The sequence below is a fragment of the Capricornis sumatraensis genome, chromosome 10 (assembly GCF_032405125.1).
Source record: "Capricornis sumatraensis isolate serow.1 chromosome 10, serow.2, whole genome shotgun sequence".
Lineage (NCBI taxonomy): Eukaryota > Metazoa > Chordata > Mammalia > Artiodactyla > Bovidae > Capricornis > Capricornis sumatraensis.
Window position 1 is genome coordinate 51,743,785 of NC_091078.1, and position 24,663 is coordinate 51,768,447.

Below are 24,663 nucleotides of genomic sequence, written 5' to 3' on the forward strand. Positions count from 1 at the left end.
GGAATTTGTGTTTCCAAATTATCCATGGCCCTTTTAAAGTGGTTAAAGGTTAGGACATATTATGTGCCTAATTAATGTGTCCTAGGCACGTTGTGCTCAGTAATAGCAAACTTACTCTCTTCTAAGTTTAGACTTAAATTTTAGAAATAACCAGAAGTCCTTCAAGTAGAACTGGAGCTCAACCAGAGGAATGTTGTCTTTGGTGAAAAAATAGCACATGACTGAAACATTGTTAGAATGTATGTTAACATATAGTCTCCTAAGGTGACTGTTGATTCAAATGGTTCTATCAAGCTTTTCATTATTAGAGCACATGTAAGAACTTGATCTTGAGAGACCTTATTATTGTTACTGAATTGAATGTTCTTAAAAAATAATAAGTTCTTTTGGTCTGGAATAAGCATAATCTTTAGGATCTTTATTAATTTAGACCAGAACATACTGATAAATAGAATATTTCTAGCTTTGTGATACAGGCTAAACATTAAACTGGGATCCTGGTTTGTATCCATTAGTAGGAAGAAATTTATACCCAAGGTAGTACCTTTTATCTTGAGGATCACAAAGCATATCCAGACCATCAGAGTATTCCTTTCAGTTGAGGTGTTGACTGATGTTAACATCCATTGTTCTTACTCTCTGTGAAGTCTGTTGTAATGTATTTACCATAAAAAATGGGGGAGAGCAAAGGGTTTTTTGCTTTTAAAAGTTTATGATATGTATTCTAAAGTCTGTATCTCTGTGACAGTGTTTTTCTTGCCAATTCACAAACTGTTCTCAGTGTTCTTAATAAGTTTAATTTGACCATTCCTCTAGTGGATATCAGTGGATATAGAAAAGTATATTGGAATTATGGGATTGTGTTGTTTTAATTATCAATAAAAAACAAAAAGTAGGTTATTTATATGTTATAGAAAAAATAGGTTATTTTGAAGCATCTCAAAATTGCTGAAAATCCTAGTGTTTATGTTTAGACTTTTGTGGCAGAATTTATCTACTTTAAGAAGCAAATATGTAAATTATTTAACTTAGCATTTCTTTACTCATAGGTCTCTGCTTGGGGTGGTTATGTGTTTATTATCAACCTTATTCCACTGCATGTATTTGTGTTGTTACTGATGCAGAGATACAGCAAAAGAGTCTACATAGGTAAGTGATTAGACTTCTGATATCTGTCAACGTCTAAGAGGTGTTTTGTATACATTCTTTCATTGTCAGACATTTCTGTTTGGTTGGTATTACCCATGAGTAATAAAGCTAACTTTACAGTGTTCTGCCTTTTTGTATTCATAAGGAGGGTTAGGCATTTTTACTGAAGTGTGTTATTATCAATTTTTCCTTAATCAGTTTGTTTTGTTTTTGCAAAATAAGTCTCAATTTAATATTTACCAGCCTTTTTTTTTTAATTTGGGGAAATGATACATACACACTATAAACACACTATTACATTATATATACACACTATTCTAATTCACCTTACTTGCAAGAGACTGAGCATCTTAACAGTTTAATAAGCTTTTGAAAGCCCTTTCTGAATAATATACAGCACACTGTCTTAATCCATTCAAGCTGCTATAACAAAAATGCCACAGACTGGGTAGTTTATAAACAAGAGAAATTTCTCAATTTGGAAGCTAGAAAGCACCAGAATGCTTACATTCTTCTGAGGGCTCTTCTCCTGTTTCTTAGCTTGATACCGTCTCTGTCCCCATGTGGTAGAAGGAACAAGCCAGCTCTCTCGGCCGCTTTTGAAAAGGTGCTTGTTCCCCAGTGACCTCATTATTTAATCACTTCCCAAAGGCTACCTCCTAATACCCTTTCCTCGGGTATTGGGTTTATAAACATTCAGACCATAGTGTAGACTGAGGGTTTTTGTCTGCAAGATTTTAATTTGCTCTGCAGGTTTTAGAACACCTCTTTAGAATAAGATGCTTAGTAATAGATGGTGTCTTGAATCTTAGAACTCACTTTCTGTGATAGAGACAGAACTTTTATAGGTTTTAGGTTGTATTAATCACAGAGAAGTTGTCATCTGAAACCAGTGTCTTTATAATGAAGTAATACAATTCTATTATAATAATGTTGGAAAACATTAACAAAAATAATAAAGCTGTTTATTTGATTAAAAACCATAGTAGTTTGGCAGTTTATCAAAAACTTAAAAGTTACTGTGACCCACAAATCCACTCCTTGGTATATACCCAAGAGAATTGAAACATATATACTTACACTGAAACTTGTAATGTTCATAGCAGCATTCATTGTTCATAATAGCCAAAAACTAAAGACAACCCACTGTCCATTAACTGATGAATGGATAAAATATGGTGTATCCGTACAGTGGAATGTTGTTCGGCAGTGAAAAGGAATAAAGGTGATACATGCTATATTGTGAACCTTGAAAACATTGTGCTAAGTAAAATAAACCAGACACAAAAGGCCATATATTGTAGGATTCTTTCTGTATAAAATGTCCAGAGGTGGCAAATCTATAAAGACAGCAAGCAGGTTAGAGACAGAAAGTTGGTTCAGATGTTGCCAAGAGTTTGGAGACTAGAGTGACAGCTTATAGATACAGGGTTTCTTGCGGGCGGGGGGTGGGGGGTGTTCTAGAATTAAATAGTGGTGATAGTCACGCAACTTTGTGACTATAATAACCACTCAGTGGTACATTTTAAAAGGGTGGGGTTTTTTTAGTATGTGTTATATCAGTATTTTTAAAAAGTTATAATCTGCTAATTAGGTTTATACCCACTTCAGCATACTTTATAACAATCACCACTGAAATAGTACATATATATATCAGGTGGTTCTTATACACCATGAGCTGTCCTAAGTTCTTTGCATGTATTGAACTCATTTACTCTTTACAACCTCACGTTGAGGATAGGTCCTGTTAAACAAGAGAAGACAATTTGCTCAGGATCATGTAGCTAGTAATGGAGCTGAAGCCTAAATGTAGATATTTTGGCTCAATACTCTGTGATGCAAAAAATCATTGTAACTGTGTTGCCTACCATATAAATAACTACCTTATTGTAGAAATATATCAACATGTGATTATATATCTCGTTACCCTGAAAACACTGTAAGCCAGCATTGGAATCCAGAAAAGAAGATGATGGATTAAACAATAACTCTGAGCTTTTTGTTTTGGAATGGTATAAGAAAAAAATGTTTTTAAATTAAATGGTTATGGGGAAGAACTGAGAGTTTCTTTAATTTTAAAAATGTAGGGCCCTAAAAATGTAATGGTCAGGAGGACAGAGTTAGGGAGAAGATTGAGGGATAGACCTTTGTGAAATGCCCCTGAATCAGAAAGAGGAAGAAGAGCTAAAAAGGAAGTGAAGTTAGATTAGCAAAGTCTAACTTCCCTACCCTCCTCATTTCTATACAGCTCTAGAAGTTACCAAGGAGCATCATCTTACATTTTAAAATTATATTTCTTTGTTGTTCTTTTTTGCTATCCTATGCTTGATTTCATTTTAAGTATCAGTACTAGGTATATTTGCTATTTTTAAAATTGTCATTGTGTCTCCATTCAGATGTTTTGCACAAGTCACTTCTTCCTGCTTTTAAAATAGAGCTTGTAAAATAGTTTAAAAGATTCATTCAATACAGTTTATAATGAACCACATCCTTGAGAAAGAAAAATTATTTTTTCTCTTGTATCTGTTAGTCATTATATTTCTCTCTGCTGGTCAAGAAGCATCTGTGGAGGGTTTTTGTTTGTTTGTTTTGTGTTTTTTTGGGGGGGTCTTGTAAGCTGTAATTTCATGTATATTTCTTGCCATCTTTCACTCCCTTTATTTATCAGCATTCACAGTAACCAAACAGTAAAATATCTTTATTAATCAAAGATTTCAACAGTCTTGTAAACCTTTAATCATATTTATTAATAATAAAGCAGAACTGGTTGAGTTTTAAAGTATTTTCTGTTTCTTTTGGTTAGTGCTGTTGTGGTTGAGAGAGAAAATGTTTTGCCAGCCCTTTCTATTAAATATCACCCAGGAGATAGAGCGAATCCTAAGGTGATTTCATGGTAGATTAGAGTTAACTGGAATATAATATTCACAAAACCTTTTCTAACTTTATTTACATAAAGGGACGTACAATAGTATTTTAAAAGCATGAAGGGTGCTGTCAACTTAAATTGTGATGCTTTGTCAGGGAGAAAGAAAGTACTTAAAGGTTACTTTGGGGAACAGCAAGAGCTTCTTGAAAACTGGGCATTTCTTTGGTACTCGAATCAGGCCTTTTGGTGCCTTTTATTTTACAAACCAACTCATTTGTGCACCTTAAGCCAAGAACAGTGGTTTGTTTCTTTTCTGTATCAATCTAGTCCCACCCAATACCCTTGAAAAAAGTACTGTAAAAGTGAAAAGATGTTTAGGTTCTGTTTTAGAAGATTACTGTTTGTCCCAAATCAAAGAGATTTTCTTTGCTTACAAATAAGCTAACAGACTTTGTATATATCTTCCTAATGATAATTTGAGGGGAATTCTAACACATTGGAAGTTTGATCTGCAGGAGTAAATTGCCAGTAACTATACTTCCACAGGATGGCAGTGTGGTAACATTGTCATGATGTAATGAATGATTTACCACACTATTGGTCTTGTTTGTTTCCTTAGAACTCACTACTTTGATAGAAAGAAAGCTTTATTCTTCTGGTTTAAAGGGTAAAAAAATGTAGGTTAAGATAGATGGACAGAAGGTTGTGAAGACCATAGTTCGGTCAAGTTTCAGAGTCTGGAGGAAGAACTGGTAGAGAACGATTGCTCTGTGCGTGTGCTGTGGAGGGTTCTGAGAGTGTCGGAGAATGGTGCAGGCGGTGTTTCGTGCGTCTTCAACGTCCAGGTCAGGAAGCAGAGCTCTCGCCCTCCTTTAAGTTCTTACAGAGCCAGGGTTTTTTCCACCAATGTCGCATGTACTTGCTCCATTGTATTGCGGTAACTTGTGTACATGCGTGGTTTTCCAAATTGGATATCTGATTCTTAGAAGGTCAGATTGTATTTTTAGAATGTCTTGACCATAATAGACCATAACTTAATATTTGAATGAATTAAAGAGATAATTTTTAAAACATATGGTACAAAGACTCGAGAAAAACAGGTTTTCATTTTGCATTGGAGAATGGTTTAAGAATTGAGGGCTACTTCACTATTTCTTCTAGTTTCACTGTTTGTTAATACGTATTGCTAATTCTTGTTTTCTTTGTTTAAAAACATGGGTTTGTAAATGGGATTTAAATTGAGGTATGATGCATGTCTAATTTTACAGGTTCAAGAAGAAGGGCAGTATTAAGCAAGATGAACTTGGAATTTTTTTTTTTTAAACAAAATTCAACTGACTGAATTTTAAGTATCTAATTGGCTTTATTAATGATTCATAAGTTGGGCAGCATCACTAATCTAGCCAAGTAGAAAGGAGCTCCAAAGAACCACAGTAAGGGAAAGATTTTTATAGGCAAGACAAGGAATTCATAACCAAAAAAGCCTTTCAGGCTTAGGTAACCTACCTGTGGTGGGGGAGGGAAAGGGTCTTTGTGGCAGATTCCCTCCTCTTTCTTTGGGCAGTGGGGGTTAGAAAGAATTACCTGATTTGTGCTGACAGAACATTCCATGCCGACCTAGTAGAATAGTATTCCCGGGGAAGGTTGTGACTGCAGTTAGGATTGGGTATTGAGTCTTGAATTTCAGCACTGCTGACTCCATTTGGGGCTTTTAACAATGGAAATATTTGTGTATTAAAGAGTACTATGAAGTAGAACATACAGCCCTCTATGTAAACATCTCAGTATCACTGATCCAAAAAAGATAAAAATAGGGAAGACATGAGTCAAGTTCTTTTAAAAGAAAATGGTTATCTTCGGATTACTGCATTTATCACGTTTATTAGCTTTGAATCATCAGTGTAGGTATAAATAAGTAAGTAGGTATAAATGAGGTTAGTTTGGATAGAGGAATATTTATAGGTAAAATATTGTTAAGAACATGTCTGTTTCTATTAGTTGAAATTTGTTTAACACTAACTCATATTTACAAAGTAATGTGTTTGCAAGTTAAAGTCCCACCTGGCCTTTTTTATATTTCTTGAGATTGAGTTTCTTTTTCTTGAACCCATCTCTATCACTTTTTTTTATTAACTTGAACTCTAGTGTACCACTTCTTTATAAAGTTTTCTTTACCTAATGCAGTGAATGCCTCTGTAGCTGCATGAAACCACTGAAATGAAAATATTAGCAGATTTAGTCTCTTTTTGAATATCCCCAGAAAAGTGGAAACAGTAACAGATTTTCTTGGGCTTCAAACTCACTGTGGATAGTTACTGCAGCCATGAAATGAAAGACACTTGTTCTTTGGAAGGAAAGCTATGACAAACCTAGACAGTGTATTAAGAAGCAGAAATAGTTGGTGAAGTGAAGGTAGTTCACTTTTGCTGACAAAAGTCTGTCTGGTCAGAGCTATGGTTTTTCCAGTAGTCATGTGTGGATGTGAGAGTTGGACCATAAAGAAGGCTGAGCACTGAAGAAACAATGCTTTTGAGTTGTGGTGTTGGAGAAGACTCTTGAGAGTCCCTTGGACTGCAAGGAGAGCAAACAGTCAATCCTAAAAGAAAATCAATCCTGAATATTCATTGGAGGGACTGATATTGAAGCTGAAGCTTCAGTAATTTTGCCACCTGATGTGAAGAGCCAACTCATTGGAAAAGACCCTGATGCTGGGAAAGATTGAAGGCAAAAAGAGAAGAGGGCAGCAGAGGGTGAGATGGTTGAATAGCTTCACCAACTCAATGGACATGAATTTGAGCAAACTTCAGGAGATAGTGAAGAACAGGGAAGCCTGACGCATTGTAGTCCATGGAGTCACAAAGAGTTGATAGGACTTAGTGACTGAATAACAACAGTTCTTCAAGGTCACAAAATGATGATGTTCCCATTTTTTTCCCTAATTCTGCCTGCTTGACTCTTTGTGCATCTACGCAGGCTGATTTGTAAGAGAAACATACTGCTGTTTGAACACCATCAACCCAAATGGTTGGCAGTTCAAATATATGTGACATCAGTTCAGTCGCTCATTCGTGTCCGACTCGTGACCCCGTGAGTCGCAGCACACCAGGCCTCCCTGTCCATCACCAACTCCAGTCTCACATCCATCGAGTCAGTAATACCATCCAGCCATCTCATTCTCTGTCGTCCCCTTCTCCTCCTGCCCCCAATCCCTCCCAGCATCAGAGTCTTTTTCCAGTGAGTCAACTCTTCTCATGAGGTGGCCAAAGTACTGGAGTTTCAGCTTTAGCATCATCCCTTCCAAAGAACACCCAGGACTGATCTCCTTCAGAATGGACTGGTTGGATCTCCTTGCAGTCCAAGGGACTCTCAAGAGTCTTCTCCAACACCACAGTTCAAAAGCGTCAATTCTTCAGCGCTCAGCCTTCTTCACAGTCCAACTTTCACGTCCATACATGACCACTGGAAAAACCATAGTCTTGACTAGACCTTTGTTTTCAAAGTAATGTCTCTGCTTTTTAATATGCTATCTAGGTTGGTCGTAACTTTTCTTCTAAGGAGTAAGTGTCTTTTAACTTCATGGCTGCAGTCACCATCTGCAGTGATTTTGGAGCCCCCAGAAATAAAGTCTGACACTATTTCCACTGTTTTCCCATCTATTTCCCATGAAGTGATGGGACCGGATGCCATGATCTTTGTTTTCTGAATGTTGAGCTTTTAGCCAACTTTTTCACTCTCCACTTTCACTTTCATCAAGAGGCTTTTTAGTTCTTCTCTTTCTGCCATAAGGATGGTGTCATCTGCATATCTGAGGTTATTGATATTTCTCCCGGCAATCGTGATTCCAGCTTGTGCTTCCTCCAGCCCAGTGTTTCTCACGATGTACTCTGCATAGAAGTTAAATAAGCAGGGTGACAATATACAGCCTTGACATACTCCTTTTCCTATTTGGAACCAGTCTGTTGTTCCATGTCCAGTTCTAACTGTTGCTTCCTGACCTGCATATAGGTTTCTCAAGAGGCAGGTCAGGTGGTCTGGTATTCCCCTCTCTCAGAATTTTCCAGTTTATTGTGATCCACACAGTCAAGAATTTCTTGTTCATATTTACTTTTATTGCATTTGCATTCACATATCTGATTGAGAGTAGTTCTAGTCCAACACTAATGTGTCTGGAAAGTAGATTGTTCGATGAGTTTGTTCCTCAGGACCCTCTCGACCATTTCTTTGTTAGCTTGAGGTCATCAGAAACTTTATACATCAGTCCTTCCTATTACATTTACTTAAGCTTCTTAGCCTTTTCCTAATACTGTAGTCCTCTCTGATCAGACAGCTTGGAAGGCACCTTAACATTTGAAATATTAGCCTATCATTTACCTCATATGGATGGGTTTCTTTTAGCAGTGGATAAGCATTCTCTCTCAGCTGCATTGGGTAGAGAGAAGCGTGTGCTGTGCTGCACAGTGTGTGGCATACAGATGTGTCTGCTGAACCGTTCTCCTGCAGTCTTCTTTTCCTAGTAGAGTACTTTATTTGCCAAGCACTAAATATTGACTATCCTTCATAAGGTGATGTGTATAATAAGCTTTATAAATGGAATATTTTTCACATTTACTTATTTCAGAAGAGTTTTAACTTTTTTTCAAAGTAAGTTTTAATTACGACTATTCCAAATACTTTCACTGTAATGATCTGTGAACACCTTAATGCAAAAACAAGTCCTTCATACAAGCTGTAACCGCTCCCCAGTTTGCCTATACACTTAGGTTGATATAAGCCAAGAATACTACATAGTATATTCAGTGCAGAAAGCAAATAAGTTTCCTTTATTAGATCCTAATAAATCTGTAACTAACCTGTTTTATGACTTGACCTCTGTGCCCTTAGTTCTTTTGTTCTTTAATCATAGAAAACCTAGTATTTAAATTGGTTACATTACTGTACAAAAATATTAGGAGATTATAAAAAGGTTGTGAAATACTTAAAAGCTTTTCAGACTGCAAGCTGCTCATATAGGATAATGATAAGCTTTCATTTGGTCATGCATACTTTGTGTTAATGCTAATAGGAATGGTGTTTACATGCTTCTTGGGTCGTGTCAACAATTGTTAATGATAGATTGAAAAAATTTGATTCCATTTTCAGAAGAAGAAAACAGCACCAGTCTCCTTAAAATAATACTTTTTTTAAATGGCACAAAATAATTATATGTTTTATAATGTATGATTGATTAATCATCAGATATGTATCAAATAGAATAGTCACTTCAAAATTCTATTAAAATAAGTTCAGTTAAAACTTTGCTAAAAAAATATATGAATCATGTATATATCTATGTTTGAAGTACTTAATGGTAATAGTGAATTGTCCTTGTTTCCTATTTTGTCTTTATAGCATATAGCACTTTCTATATTGTGGGCCTAATATTATCCATGCAGATACCTTTTGTGGGATTCCAGCCAATCAGAACAAGTGAACACATGGCAGCTGCAGGTAGGAAAAATATCTGTGTTCTTTCTTCTAAAGAATCCATGAATGTGTGACTGACTGATCTTCAGTAGAATGAAGGGTTCTTTTGGGGTTTTGTTGCTGTTTCTAATTTTCATTGTATTAGTTCTAAAACATCACCACTCTAAAATATGACCGGAGAATTTAGTAAAATATGACCGGAGAATTTATTGAGACTTTCTGGTATTGGGCTTCTGAAAGTGCCTGTCTTCCCAGGTATGGCTGTTTTGAGAAGGTAAAACATCCTTTTTTGCCAACACTAAATAACATTTGCTTTGTATAAACAAATATTAAATAGTAATATATCTGTATACTGAGTTATTATACCACTGAGTTGTCATTTTACCAAATTTAGGTGGAATGGAACATTTCATTTTTATATTCTTTACATCTTACTAAAATATGTTATCCATCCCTACTAACTAGAATTAAGGGCTTTTATATTGATTATAAAGTCACATAATTCTCCCTAAAGCAGAGCATTTTGCCGTCATTAATCTGGGTCACAGATAACAAGATATAATGAGAGATCTGTGAATAAAACTTCATCAGAGATTTCCACACAAGGTCCATGACCCATAGAAAACCCATGGGTAGTCATTTTGTTTGTAGCATTTTATAAATATCAGTATATTTAACTTTTTGAGATGATGATGATCCATAGCTTTTATCATCAGATTTTCAGTGAGAATCTGGAACCACACATACCCACCCCAACTATGAACAATAACCATATATTGTTGTTCAGTCGCTGAGTCATGTCCCTGCGGACTACAGCACAACAGACTTCTCTGTTCATATATTAGAAAAAAAAATATGTGACAGAATTTTTTGGATGTATTAATTGGTTACCTGTCATTTGACAAAGGAAATGTCAGATCACTGAAATGTACAGGGTATTCTCAGTTTTCCAAATTAATGTTTCTCAGTGTTCTTGGGAAAATGCTTCATTGATTACTTACATGAACCTTCTCTTTAATTAGGTGTCTTTGCATTGCTGCAAGCTTATGCTTTCTTGCAGTATCTGAGAGACCGGTTAACAAAACAAGAATTCCAAACCCTGTTCTTTTTGGGCGTGTCACTAGCTGCAGGTGCTGTGTTCCTTAGTGTCATCTATTTGACTTATACAGGTAGGTGTCATCACCTGTTGACGTGAATATTGTCTCTATGTCATTGCAAAAGGTAAATTCTTTTGCAAGTTTGGTACATGTTCCATTTATCCTAGTAGGTCAGCTGTTGTTTCCTTAGAAACAGTATGAAAATAAGTCAAAGGTTCTAAAATCTGAACAGCACTACAAATTTCTTTTTTTAAATGATATATTTGTTGCTTCAGGTTCTGTTAAATCCACATTCTAGCATCCTCTTGATAGATGATTAGGCCCAAAATGTATAAAATTCAAAGTTTCCAGTGTTAACGGCGTAGGTTTACCCTCCCTAGTGTGTTACATACTCTGTCTCCTGCTTCTAAATAGCCAACCAGATCGGTTTTCAGTCAGCTGGATTCTAAGTTACTTTCTTTTCCTGACTTTACTAGTCACTAGAAACAAATCAAATTCTTTCTGAAGGTATGTCAAATTAATGTACCAGCTTAGCTCGTAAAATCATTAAGAATTAATTGACAGGAGTAAAAGGCACAAATGTTTAAAATCACCTTTGTAATTGATCTAAATTTGGCATGCTGGACACCTCTCACTTTTAAAAATTATCCAGTGCTTTCTTAATATCTTTATTTTACTAGTCAGTCAGAGGTTTAAAAGAATCGGAAAGCTGTCTACAGTGTTTTCAGTCAGCTTGTTGTATTTCTTTGGAAATATAATGTCCATGGGTATTTTTTAAATTTGATCCCTGAGGCTCAGACAGTAAAGACTCTGCCAGCAATGCAGAAGACCCGGGTTCAATCCCTGGGTCAGAAAGACCCCCCTGGAGAAGGGAATGGCAACCCACTCCAGTATTCTTGCCTGAGAATTCCATGGACAGAGGATCACAAAGGATCTGTAGGATCACAAAGAGCTGGACATGACTGAGTGGCTTAACGCTACTACTACTATATCTGATGACCAGCTGTGTGAAATACAGTATAACCTTTTTTTTTTTTTTAAGGCAGTTCTTTTAACATTAGCTTAAAATTAGTCCAAATAATCAGTAAACATAAAACCAATAAAAACAATGAAAGGGCAATGAATTTCCCTTGCATTTTTCCTTCCAAGGTTACATTGCACCATGGAGTGGCAGGTTTTACTCATTGTGGGACACTGGGTAAGTGCAGATAAGTTATTTGCCCTCATGTTATTTAAATATTCTTTTGTCTTCTTTATTGTTAATATCTACTGTCAATACCAGGCAACATTCTAAAATATTTAGCATATACCAGTTTAGTAAATGTTGTATTTTGTCTTTGTTATAATATCCGTTTGGAGTTCACCTGTAGTTTGATATGTAAGTCATATTTCTGTTCTTTATGGGCAGCTCCTTATTTTTGTTTATTAAAACATTTCAGGTATCACATGCCATTTTAATGATTGATTTTTGTTTGTTTGTTTTACCAATGTATTCAAAGTTTCCATCTGTTAGTAATATTTAATTTTTAACCCTTAAGGATAGATTCTATGTTATAAATCCATATGCTGTAGATATGAGAAAAAATTTAATTTTATCTAAGTTTCTTGGTGTTTTTTAACCATCAGATATACTAGAGGATATTTGTTGCATTTTTTAAGAGTGCTTTTATGAGATGAGTTAATAAAAAAAATATTTTTACATTAGCTCAATACTTTTTTTAACTCTAAAAATGTTTTCTTAAGGATAAGAAAATATCTCTTGGTGATATTGATCTCTCTCCCTTGATTCTGCTATTCTGTTACTCCATGTGGCCCAATAAAAAACCTACCACATTTTATTGATCAGGCCTGCCCTTTGATATAATACCAAAAAGGCCCCAAGTCAAGCCTAATTAAAGGGCATAAGCAAATGATGTATGGGTGGCTGAAGCTAACAGACACATACTCCCAGAGATCAGCCTTTGCATCACCAGAGAGTTTGAGGGAAAAATCCCAGTTGTAGAAGTTAACTAATTCTGACTAGGTTAAAAATTCTAGGTTAAAATTTTATTAGTCATACTACTCTTGTTTTCAAACTTATACTTGCCCACTTTGGAATCTTAGGACATTTCAGAGAAAATCTGTCCTGTCCTTTCCATGTCTCTCACCAACCACCTCTGTGCCATCTCTGTGTTAAGAAAGGTATTGCCACAATAGGATATCTTATTGGATGAGTTATTCTGCTAGTCACACATCCAAAAGGTAATCGAACTCATTGGTGCAAACTTAGGAAGTGCTTGTTCAGTTCAGTCCCTCAGTTGTGTCCAAATCTTTGTGACCCCATGGACTGCAGCGTGTCAGGCTTCCCTGTCCATCACCAACCCCCAGAGTTTACTCAAACTCAAGTCCATTGATTCGGTGATGCCATCCAACCATCTCATCCTCTGTTGTCCCCTTCTCTGCCTGCGTTCAATCTTACCCAGCATCAGTGTCTTTTCAAGTGAGTCAGCTCTTTGCATCAGGTGGCCAGAGTATTGCAGTTTCAGCATCAGTCCTTCCAATGAATATTCAGGACTGATTTCCTTTTGGATGGACTGGTTGGATCTTCTTGCACTCCAAGGAATGCTCAAGACTTTTCTCTAATACCACAGTTCAAAAGCATCAGTTCTTCGGCGCTCAGCTTTCTTTATAATCCAACTCTCACATCTATACAAGACTGCTGGAAAAACCATAGCCTTGACTAGATGGACCTTCGTTGGCAACATAATGTCTCTGCTTTTTAATGTGCTAAGTTGGTCATAACTTTTCATCCAGGGAGCAAGCGTCTTAATTTCATGGCTGCAGTCACCATCTGCAGTGATTTTGGAGCCCCCAAAAATAAAGTCTTTCACTATTTCCCCATCTGTTTGCCATGAAATGATGAGACCAGATGCCATGATCTTAGTTTTATGAATGTTGAGTTTTAAGTCACCTTTTTCACACTCCTCTTTCACTTTCATCAAGAGGCTCTTTAGTTCTTTACTTTCTGCCATAAGGGTGGTGTCATCTCCATATCTGAGGTTAGTGGTATTTCTCCCGGCAGTCTTGATTCCAGCTTGTGCTTCATACAGCCCAGTGTTTCTCATGATGTACTCTGCATATAAGTTAAATAAGCAGGGTGGCAATATAGAACCTTGACATACTCTTTTCCCGATTTGGAACTCTCTTGCTTTTTTGATGATCCAGCGGATGTTGGCAGTTTGATCTCTGGTTCCTCTGCCTTTTCTAAATCCAGCTTGAACATCTGGAAGTTCGTATACTGTCGAGGCCTGGCTTGGAGAAATTTGAGCATTACTTAGCTAGCGTGTGAGATGAGTGCACTTGTGCGGTAGTTTGAGCATTCTTTGGCATTGCCTTTCTTTGGGATTGGAATGAAAACTGACCTTTTCCAGTCCTTTGACCACTACTGAGTTTTCCAAATTTGCTGGCATATTGAGTGCAGCACTTTCACAGCATCATCATCTTTCAGGATTTGAAATAGCTCAACTGGAATTCCATCACCTCCACTAGCTTTGTTCATAGTGATGCTTCCTAAGGCCCATTTGACTTTGCATTCCAGGATGTCTGGCTCTAGGTGAGAGATCCACACCATCATGATTATCTGGTTCATGAAGATCTCTTTTGTATAGTTCTTCTGTGTATTCTTGCCATGTGTCCTTAATATCTTCTGCTTCTGTTAGGTCCATACCATTTTTGTCCTTTATTGTGTCCATCTTTGCATGAAAAGTTCCCTTAGTATCTCTGATTTTCTTGAAAAGATTTCTAGTCTTTCCTAAAACAATTTTATTATTTCCCTCTATTTCTTTGCATTGATCACTGAAGAAGGCTTTCTTATCTCTCCCTGCTATTCTTTGAAACTCTGAATTTGAAAGGGTATATCTTTTCTTTTCTCCTTTGCCTTTCACTTTTTCATAGCTCTTTGTAAGTCCTCCTCAGACAGCCATTTTGCATTTCTTTTTCTTGGGGATGATCTTGATCACTGCCTCCTTTTCAGTGTCATGAACCTCCATCCGTAGTTCTTCAGGCACTCTTTTATATCCGATCTAATCCCTTGAATCTATTTGTCACTTCCAGTGTATAATCGTAAGGAATTTGATTTAGATCATACCCTAATGGTCTAGTGATTTTCCCTACTTTCTTCAATTTAAGTCTGAATTTGGCAATAAGGAGTTCATGATCTGAACCACAGTCAGCTCCCGGTCTTGTTTTTGCTGACTGTATAGAGCTTCTCCGTCTTTGGCTGCAAAGAATATAATCAGTCTGATTTCAGTGTTGACCATCTGCTGATGTCCATGTGTAGTCTTCTCCTGTGTTGTTGGAAGAGGGTGTTTGCTATGACCAGTGTGTTCCCTTGGCAAAACTCTATTAGCCTTTGCCCTGCTTCATTCTATACTCCGAGGCCAAATTTGCCTGTTGCTCCAGGTAGTTCTTGACTTCCTACTTTTGCATTTCAGTCCCCTATAATGAATAGGATGTTGTCCTTTGCTGTTAGTTGTAGAAGGTTTTGTAGGTCTTCATAGATCTATTAAACTTCAGCTTTTTCAGCATTACTGGTCAAGGCATAGACTTGGATTACTGTGATGTTGAATGGTTTGGCTTGGAAACAAACAGATCATTCTGTCATTTTTGAGATTGCATCCAAGTACAGCATTTTTGGACTCTTGTTGACTATGATGGCTACACCATTTCTTTTTAGGGATTCTTGCCGACAGTAGTATATATAATGGTCATCTGAGTTAAATTCACCCATTCCATTCCATTTTAGTTCACTGATTCCAAAAATGTTGATGTTCACTCTTGCCATCACCTGTTTGACCACTTCCAATTTGTTTTGATTCATGGACCTAACATTCCAGGTTCCTATGCGATATTGTTCTTTACAGCATCAGAACAAGTGCCAAAGAAATTCCTATTTGAGCAAGGATTTTTGTGGTAGAAGTCAGAGCCAACACTTTTATAACTGGCTTTAGATAATTCTAATTTTAGGGGAAAGTATGTTGATTTTGGTTTTACCAGTGTGTGTCAGATATAGCAAGTAACATTGGAATGTACTTTTAAGCCAGAAGAGGGAGAGACAGGAACCATATCTATTAGTACAATCAAAGAAAGTTTATTCACCTAAAAGGAACTTCTGTTTTATCATTTAATTTTAAATAACGTTAACTTCTTTAATACCAGGTATGCAAAAATACACATTCCAATTATTGCATCAGTGTCTGAGCATCAACCTACAACTTGGGTATCTTTCTTCTTTGATCTACATATTCTTGTGTGTACCTTCCCAGCAGGCCTGTGGTTCTGCATTAAAAATATCAACGATGAAAGAGTATTTGGTAAGAGGTTTTTAATATATATTTTGGTTTATTTTTGTTATTGAGATTATCATTCTACCTTAAAGTTTTGTCATTGCTTGACTTTGCATGAAGATAAACTTTCCTCTCTTAATTTGCATAAGTGCTTAACCAAAAAAAATTAAGTGAATTTGCATTATATATATATACTCTTAATTATTAAATTTTGGACTAGTATGTAAGCTTTTCATTCAACTTACTGTTTTCTGAGAGGTTAATGTAATGATAGTCTGTGGCTGAGAATTGGAAATTATAACTTTGTTGACAGAATAGACTTGGCTGTGTTTTCTCAGTTAATTCTGTCTCAGTAGGAAGGCTTTTGCAGGGGCATCCATGATCCAAAAAATTTCAGTGGAAAGTACATTTTGTAATAGAATAAGAATCACCTGTAAGTAAATATCCTCTTGGCTGATAGATTTATGTAATTTTCAACAACAGGACTTAGAATTGCAAACTATTTTAAAGCCATTGTTTAAGATAAAACCTGAAACTGAAAATGGTTTGTAATATGCACAGGGTCACACAAGCAAATATCTTGTACAAGTTCGTGGCCTGGACCATGCATGACACCCAAAAGTTAGAGTTTCAGAGTGAAGTCAGGAGAGAGAAAATAGCATCTGCATAGGTGCTAACCATAGACGCACCCTGGTGGGCTGCCGTCTATGGGGTCGCACAGAGTTGGACACAACTGAAGCGACTTAGCAGCAGCAGCAGCAGGTGCTAACCAAAGAATGGCACTCATTCTTTTCTGGTTTATATAGGTCAGTGGACTTTGGAGAAAGCCATGTTAATACTACATCACTCAAGAAGAATTAGCTTAACATATTGCCCCGTTCATGATTTAGCAGTCCCAATCCTAGATATTAAGAGAAGGGAGTGTGTGTGTCTAACAAAGGGCATGTCTAACAAAGTACATAGCAGCTTTATCCATAATAGCCCCTAGTTAGAAACATTCCAAAGGTTATCAGCAGTAGAAAAAAGAGATTCTTATGCATTTTAGAGTGGAATACAGCACAACAATTAATACAAGAGTAGCGTAGGTAAACAAGACAGTACAAAAGAGAATATTTTTATATGATTTTATTTCTATAAAGTTTAAGAATAAGGAAGCATCACTACAAACAAAGCTTGTGGAGGTGATGGAATTCTAGCTGAGCTATTTCAAACCCTAAAAGATGATGCTGTTAAAGTGCTGCTCTCAGAATGCCAGCAAATTTGGAAAACCCAGCAGTGGCCACAGGACTGGAAAAGGTCAGTTTTCATTCTAGTCCCAAAGAAAGGCAATGCCAAAGAATGCTCAGACTACTGCACAGTTGCACTCATCTCACACACTGGCAAAGTAATGCTCAAAATTCTCCAAGATAGGCTTCAGCAGTACATGAACTGAGAACTTCCAGATGTTCAAGCTGAATTTAGAAAAGGTACAACCAGATCAAATTGCCAACATCTGTTGGATCATAGAAAAAAGCAAGAGAATCCCAGAAAAATATCTGCTTCGTTGACTTTGCTCAAGCCTTTGACTGTGTGGATTATAACAAACTGTGGAAAATTCTTAAAGAGATGGGAATACCAGACCACCTGACCTGCCTCCTGAGAAATCTGTATGCAGGTCAAGAAGCAACAGTTAGAACCAGATGTGGAACAATGGACTGGTTCCAAATTGAGAAAGGAGTACGTCCAGGGTGTACATTGTCACCTTGCTTATTTAACTTGTATGCAGAGTACATCATGAGAAATGCCAGACTGAATGAAGTGCAAGCTGGAATCAAGATTGCTGGGAGAAATATCAATAACCTCAGAGAGGCAGATGATAGCACCCTTTTAGCTGAAAGCAGAGAACTAAAGAGCCTCTTGGTGAAAGAGAAGAGCGAAAAATCTGGTTTAAAACTCAACATTCAAAAAACAAAGATCATGGCATCCAGTCCCATCACTTCATGTCAAATAGATGGGGAAACAGTTGGCTTCAAAATCTCTGCAGATGGTGACTTCAGCCATGTTAGTTTTGTAAAAGGCACTTGCCCCTTGGAAGGAAAGCTGTGACAAACCTAGACAGCATATTAAAAAGCAGAGACATTCCTTTGCTGGCAAAGCCCATCTAGTCAAAGCTATGGTTCTTCCAGTAGTCATGTATGGATGTGAGAGTTGGGCCATAAAGAAAGCTGAGCGTTGAAGAATTGATGTTTCCAAGCTGTGGTGTTAGAGAAGACTCCTGAAAATCCTTTGGACTGCAAGGAGATCAAACCAGTCAGTCCTTAAAGGAAATAAATCTTGAATATTCATTGGAAGGACTGATGCTGAAGCTTAAGCTCCAGCACTTTGGCCACATGATGTGAAGGACTGACTCATTGGAAAAGACCTGATGCTGGGAAAGATTGAAGGCGGGAAGAGAAGGTGATGACAGAGGACGAGATGGTTGGATGGCGTCACTGACTTGATGGATAGGAGTTTCAGCAAGCTGCGGGAGTTGGTGATGGATAGGGAAGCCTGGCTTGCTGCAGTCCATGAGGTCACAAAGATTCGGACATGACTGAGCAACTGAACTGAATTAACAATAAGGAAAGTTAAATTATTGCTTTAAAAGTTCAAATAGTGATTACCTGTTTCATGGGAGAGTGTAGTGGTTATTGACTAGGAAGAGGCACGAGGGCTTCTCCTGAGGAGGGATACAGATGTTTTGTGTATGGGTGGCAATTACATAGGTGTGTGCATATAAAAATTCACTGAGATAAACAATATTGTACAGTAAATTTATTTTTTAGTCAGGAAAAAAATATGAATTCGTTTCAAGTGAGATGGGCACTCAGATGACTCAGTAACTTTGTAAAGTTACAGCCTCTAGCCAGAAATGAATAGAGCCTTTCCCCGTGGTGAGCACATTATCTGGAACGGTTTGACTGTTGGAAAGTACTTCCAGATTTTTAAAGTTTCTTGGCAATAGCTTCATAAGTTCCTCGTTTGGTTAATAAATTATTTTCTTCTCATCCTGTTCTTACTTTAAAGCAGGCTTTATGCCAAATATTGGCATGAGCTTTTCATAGACTCTGTTTGATTCTGTAAACTTACTGTGCCTAATAATATAATTCACCAAACACATTTTTCTGTTATGGATTTTTCTAATATGTGATGCTGTTGACAAATAACAAATTGTCTCATTCCCCATAATAGCTATAATTAATTTGAATCTTGATACATTTCTCTCAACTATTGATATGCAGTGTTTATTTGGTCAATACTAGTTATAATCTCTAAATATGACTTTGAAATTGGTTCAGATTATCAGTTTAAAAACAGCCCTTTTATGAGATGTTTGTCAGTGTTTCGATTGTCCTTTGAAGTAGTTTTGAATATTCCGTGGGTCTTCCTGGGACCCTTTCTTTCCTGAAGTATTACAGGAGAACTTGTCTTTGCAGTTGCACTGTACGCCATCAGTGCCGTCTACTTTGCGGGCGTGATGGTGCGGCTGATGTTGACCTTGACTCCAGTCGTCTGCATGCTGTCTGCAATTGCCTTCTCAAATGTTTTTGAGCACTATTTGGGGGATGACATGAAAAGGGAAAACCCGCCTGTGGAGGACAGCAGTGATGAGGATGACAAGAGAAACCCAGGAAATTTGTATGATAAGGTGGGAAATCTAAAGTAAGGCTTTTAAAAGTTTTACGTGTTTTGTTTTTCCACCATAGTAAGAACCATACATGTTAAGTGTGGTTAAACAAGAATCTAGATGGACTGACACTTCTACTTTGTCTTTTTACTCCGAATAAGAAAATAGAATGTCACCAGAGTATATAATCACCTTTTGGGTCAGGTTTTTAAACTAAAACCCTATTTTGAGAGCAAAAAGCTGATGTTCTTACTAAATTACATCAAATTTAACACTATAATTCTTTCTGAAACCGTGTGCACAAGGGTTTATCCTTGAAGTCCATATTCAGTGTAAACTTTTTAAATACTGGTAGACTGAATAGTAAATGAAGGATATTGTGTATGCTCAGTTTTGTCTGACACTTTGTGACCCCATTGACTGTAGCCCGCCAAGGTCCTCTGTCCATGGGATTTTTCAGGCAAGAATACTGGAGTAGGTCGCCATTTCCTCCTCCAGGGGATCTTCCCACGTCTCCTGCATTGGCAGGTGGATTCTTTACCCACTGCACCACCTAGGAAACCCCATATGAAGGGTATTAAATGCCTTAAAAAGTCTCCAGTTCATTAGTACTAGGTGCTGGGCCCATATAATGTAATTCACTTTTAAGATCTCAGGAAACAGAGCAGAATTAGATTTGGTGGAAGTGTGGAAAGACTTGAACAACAAACTTTACTATATTAACTAGGTGTTTAAGTAGCAGTTTAAAATTTTTCTTTCCTTGTTATGATAGGTCCAATATCATTCATACAGATTAGTGCTATTAAAGCACATGCCTGCTGTTGTGGTTATTTTTGTTTTGTGGTTTCTTAATAATTAACCTGCAGTTTAGACCCTATGACTCTGTCCTGTTCTGTCCTGGTTTTTGATGAGGTTTATTTTTTTGTTTTCAAAAATACAATCTTGATTTTAACAAGCCTGTTGATTTAGGGTTTGGAAATTGGAAAACTCATTCTGATAACTTTTTTTTTTTCCCTGTACTAAAGTCCTACAAAGTCCTGGATTATAACTGAACTTTGCTTTTTTCAGGATGAGGAATTCAATTTTTTTATAAGGAAAGGTTGCCAGGATGAGACCATTTGGTTCTCCCCTTTGTATTTATGTAAACATAAGGTCAATTGAGTTCCGAAGCAACTTCTTACTGGAGATATTTTGCTCTGCAACCAGTTCCTGGATTGGGTTTAGTTCCAGGAAGTCTTCTCGTTGACAATCTACCTTGATAATTTTTTAGAAAACATTGTATGACCCACACAAGAATTCCTAATGGTTATACATTCTCCTCTTGAAAGAATTAAATTGATAGATGACATTCTCCCAACTTCTCCATGTAATATCTTAATGAAAGCAAGTCAGATGATGAATTTGTCTCATCAGTTTTCTGTATTTTCAGGCAGGCAAAGTGAGGAAGCATGTAACTGAGCAGGAAAAAACGGAAGAGGGATTAGGCCCTAATATAAAAAGCATTGTCACCATGTTGATGCTGATGCTGTTGATGATGTTTGCAGTCCACTGCACCTGGGTCACAAGCAATGCTTACTCCAGCCCAAGCGTGGTCCTGGCTTCCTACAATCATGATGGGTAAGAAGTTGGCTTGACTACGAAAGGATTCCACACCTGCTCTTTTCTCTTGTCTCAAAAGATAGAATTCAGAGGTCTATCTGAATATCTTTGCATGTATAACATACACATTAGTCTTTCTCAAAGTGTCGTGCTTGGACACAGCATCATCATTACCAGGAAACCCATTAGACATGTACATTCTTGACCCCACCTAAGCATGTAGAGTTAGAAACCTGGGGGTGAGACTCAGAAATCTGTTTTAAGGAGTGCCCCAGGGATTCTGATGTAGCTGAAATTTAACAACAGGTGGTTTCTGTACTGCCCCTACATTCCCACCCCAGCTTCTGCTTCACGTGGGTGTTCTTCCGACTTGTGCAATATCAGGCTCCATTTCAGAACTACTAAATCAGAATTTGCTTTTTTACATGATAGCCTGGTGGTTTGTATGCCTATGAAAGTAGAAGAAGCACTAGTCTAGCTCTTCTTTTTTTTTTTCCCTTTTTCCCTACCCTGGAGGCTTTTTAACTACCATCCTTAAAATATGAAATTATTTAGTGGCCTGGCACCCCAAGATTTTAAGAAACCATCTTCACAATTATAAGGTCTTATTTAAATGAATACTGTGATTCTTTTCAGAACTAGGAATATTTTAGATGATTTCAGAGAAGCTTACTTTTGGCTAAGGCAGAATACAGATGAGCATGCCCGAGTGATGTCCTGGTGGGATTACGGCTATCAGATTGCTGGGATGGCTAACAGAACCACTCTGGTGGATAACAACACCTGGAATAACAGCCACATAGCACTGGTAAGAGCTTGACCAACAAAAGACCGAAAGTTAAACCGTTTATTCACTACTTAGACATCAGACTTCACTTGTGATTAAGTAGGAAAATGGGGGGGGGGGGGAGTGCTTTTTGTTTGCTGAATTTTCAACATACTTCTCTATATATTTGTTCAGTAAAGTGATTCAAGGTATGCTTACTTATTTGGTTTTTAAGACTAGAATTTGTTTACATATCATTCAGAATCAGAGGCTGTATGCTGGAGAATGAGGCAAAATCTGAAACTTACTGTATTTGTCTTATATTTTCCTATTCGTAAGTTAAAATTATTTGCAGATGTGTAAGGCAAGTGCACTGTGTTTTATGAACATGCACATTATGTTCTCTAGCTATTAAATAACTAATCTATGTTAATTAAAGTAATCACCTCTGTGTTCTCTAAAGATTTTAAATAGATAGCTAAGTGTTAGCCAAATGACTTTTGTTTGTATTAGTGTTGTGGCTAATGATTAGATGTTTGGTAGACTGAAGAAAAGGATATAATTGTTCTAGCTAGATGGATGGTCATCCCCAGCCTGGGATTTTGAGAAATTCTACTTCTTTTAAGCTTGTTTGCTTTCATATTAAAATGTTAATTTAATGCGACCAAATTATTAGGAAAATATAAGAGCACATATCCTGATTTTGACATTTATGCTGTAGTTGGTTATAGTAAGGGAGGTGCTTATAAATCTCATGAATTTGTTGAATTCATAGATTGTTTCTATAAAAGGAATTCCATGTAAATCAAACTTTTGAGATGCATTCTATTTTAAGGTAAAAATGTGCATTCATGTTTGTTTGTAGTGTTATTCGGGGACTAAGAACACATATTCTCACTTTTTTTTTATTCTTTAGGTGGGAAAAGCTATGTCTTCAAATGAAACAGCAGCCTATAAAATCATGAGGAGTCTGGACGTAGATTATGTTTTGATTATTTTTGGAGGGGTTATTGGCTATTCTGGTGATGACATCAACAAGTTTCTCTGGATGGTTAGGATAGCTGAAGGGGAACATCCAAAAGATATTCGGGTAAGAAATTAGGTCGTTCTTGGTGTGTGAAGGACCGTTCCCAGAGTGTAGGTAACCCTCTTCCCTTTCTGACTGCATTGTATTTGTTATCATCATTCTGTCTCCAGAGCAGTCCCTCACTCTACTGTTTACTAAAGACAGCATAAGCATTTTCCCAGGTTTAAAACTTTTGAAATCTGGTACTCCCATTCTCCTCTAGGAAACAATTTCTTTTCAAGATTCTTGCTTTTACTCCTACAGCCTACCCTTTCCTTTCATTTTTGTTGCTTCCACTCTGGTGTTGACCCCAGTGCTCATAAACCTGAAATAGGACAGTAGCCTTCAAATTGCTGCCTTTGCCTTAGTCTGTTTCCTCTCCCAGTCTAACATGACATTGATCATGTTACTTTACAGCTTTTTTTTTGTTTAAGCCTCCATTAGTTTAAGGAAAGGAGCCTCGGAAAAAAAAGAAGACAGATAAGAGTTGCAACTAAACCCTGCTGCTGTCAGCTTGGTGCTGTGGGCAAGTTGTTTTTCAGCCAGTCAGCATTTTATGGTTTGAGCAGTAGGTCTTGTTCTAGGTTCTAGTATTAATGGTGGTGATTAGGGCCATTTCAGTTGACAACTAATAGAGATGCCAGGAATAATTCACTTGTAGTGCTGTTACGAGATTTTCTGGTAATGTAGATGAACCCTCAGCCTCATGACTCGTTTAGAATAATCAGAATGATGATTGAAATAGGAAAACATTGGTACAAAATCAAAACCGCTCAGCTCAGAATGCAACCCCTTAATACTTACCTTTGCTGGCTCCTTGTCCTTCTAGCAGTGTTTCCCACTCTGTCACTCTCCCCTAGCCCATGAAACTTGTTTTGTGTTTTCTTTCCTTGGCTCATCTGACATTCATGTTATAATCTTCTCTTCTTGGGGCACCTTCCCTACAGCAGTTCTGTCCCCTTGGCAGAGGTCCTTCTGTGGTACATCCATGTCTCTACTCATCAGGTCATGTCCAGCCTGTTTTGTAGGTAGACTCTGTTGTATCCTCCCACTCAGCTATGAGCTCAGAGAGGATGGGCACCCAGCAGTGAGGTTACATGATGAAGGCATAAAAGAGGAGAGTAGGATTCACTGCTGATCCAGAATAAAAGGACCTTTTGGGAAAACATGGGAATGTGTTTTGTGTGACAGGGGTAAAGTTGAGTAAAACCCCAGATTTCCTATTTAAACATAAATGCTTAACTACCCGACATTATCCCTTAACTACCATTAATAAATAGTATTTCCTTGTATTTACATTGGTCTTAATCTTCCAAGTATGTGAGTGTTTTCACTTGTGGATTTGCTTTTAGCAATGTTAAAATTGTGACATGATAGATTGAGGTATGTTTTGAACATTTGTGTAGAGAAAAATCCTAGTTTTCTGTGCTTTATGAGGAGGTAATTTATACATTCACATGGTTCAAAAAATGAAATATATAGGGACATACAGTAAAAGTTTATCCCCCCCCAAGAAAAAGAAAAAAGTCCATGGTAATCTCTTGTTATTTTCTTATTCTAATTGAAGCAGATAACTAGTAGAAAAATATACACATTGTTCTTGCCTTTTTTTTTAACTTCACAATATTCTGTGGAGATCTTCACATATTAAAATATGGGAATCCTTCTTCATTTCTGTTTTTTTACA

The 24,663-nt window shown here is 37.0% G+C and overlaps 1 protein-coding gene across 1 annotated transcript in view; it reads left to right on the plus strand.

Moving 5' to 3' along the window:
- The window catches only part of STT3B (STT3 oligosaccharyltransferase complex catalytic subunit B), a 99,810-nt gene that overhangs the window by 67,169 nt on the left and 7,978 nt on the right, over window positions 1–24,663 (plus strand). Inside the window, exons 5-13 of the mRNA XM_068981627.1 lie at window positions 1,050–1,149; window positions 9,404–9,502; window positions 10,501–10,647; window positions 11,725–11,773; window positions 15,772–15,926; window positions 19,355–19,566; window positions 20,975–21,162; window positions 21,781–21,952; window positions 22,827–23,000. Coding sequence (XP_068837728.1) covers window positions 1,050–1,149; window positions 9,404–9,502; window positions 10,501–10,647; window positions 11,725–11,773; window positions 15,772–15,926; window positions 19,355–19,566; window positions 20,975–21,162; window positions 21,781–21,952; window positions 22,827–23,000 — 1,296 coding nt within the window. The remainder of the gene's footprint in view (window positions 1–1,049; window positions 1,150–9,403; window positions 9,503–10,500; window positions 10,648–11,724; window positions 11,774–15,771; window positions 15,927–19,354; window positions 19,567–20,974; window positions 21,163–21,780; window positions 21,953–22,826; window positions 23,001–24,663) is intronic.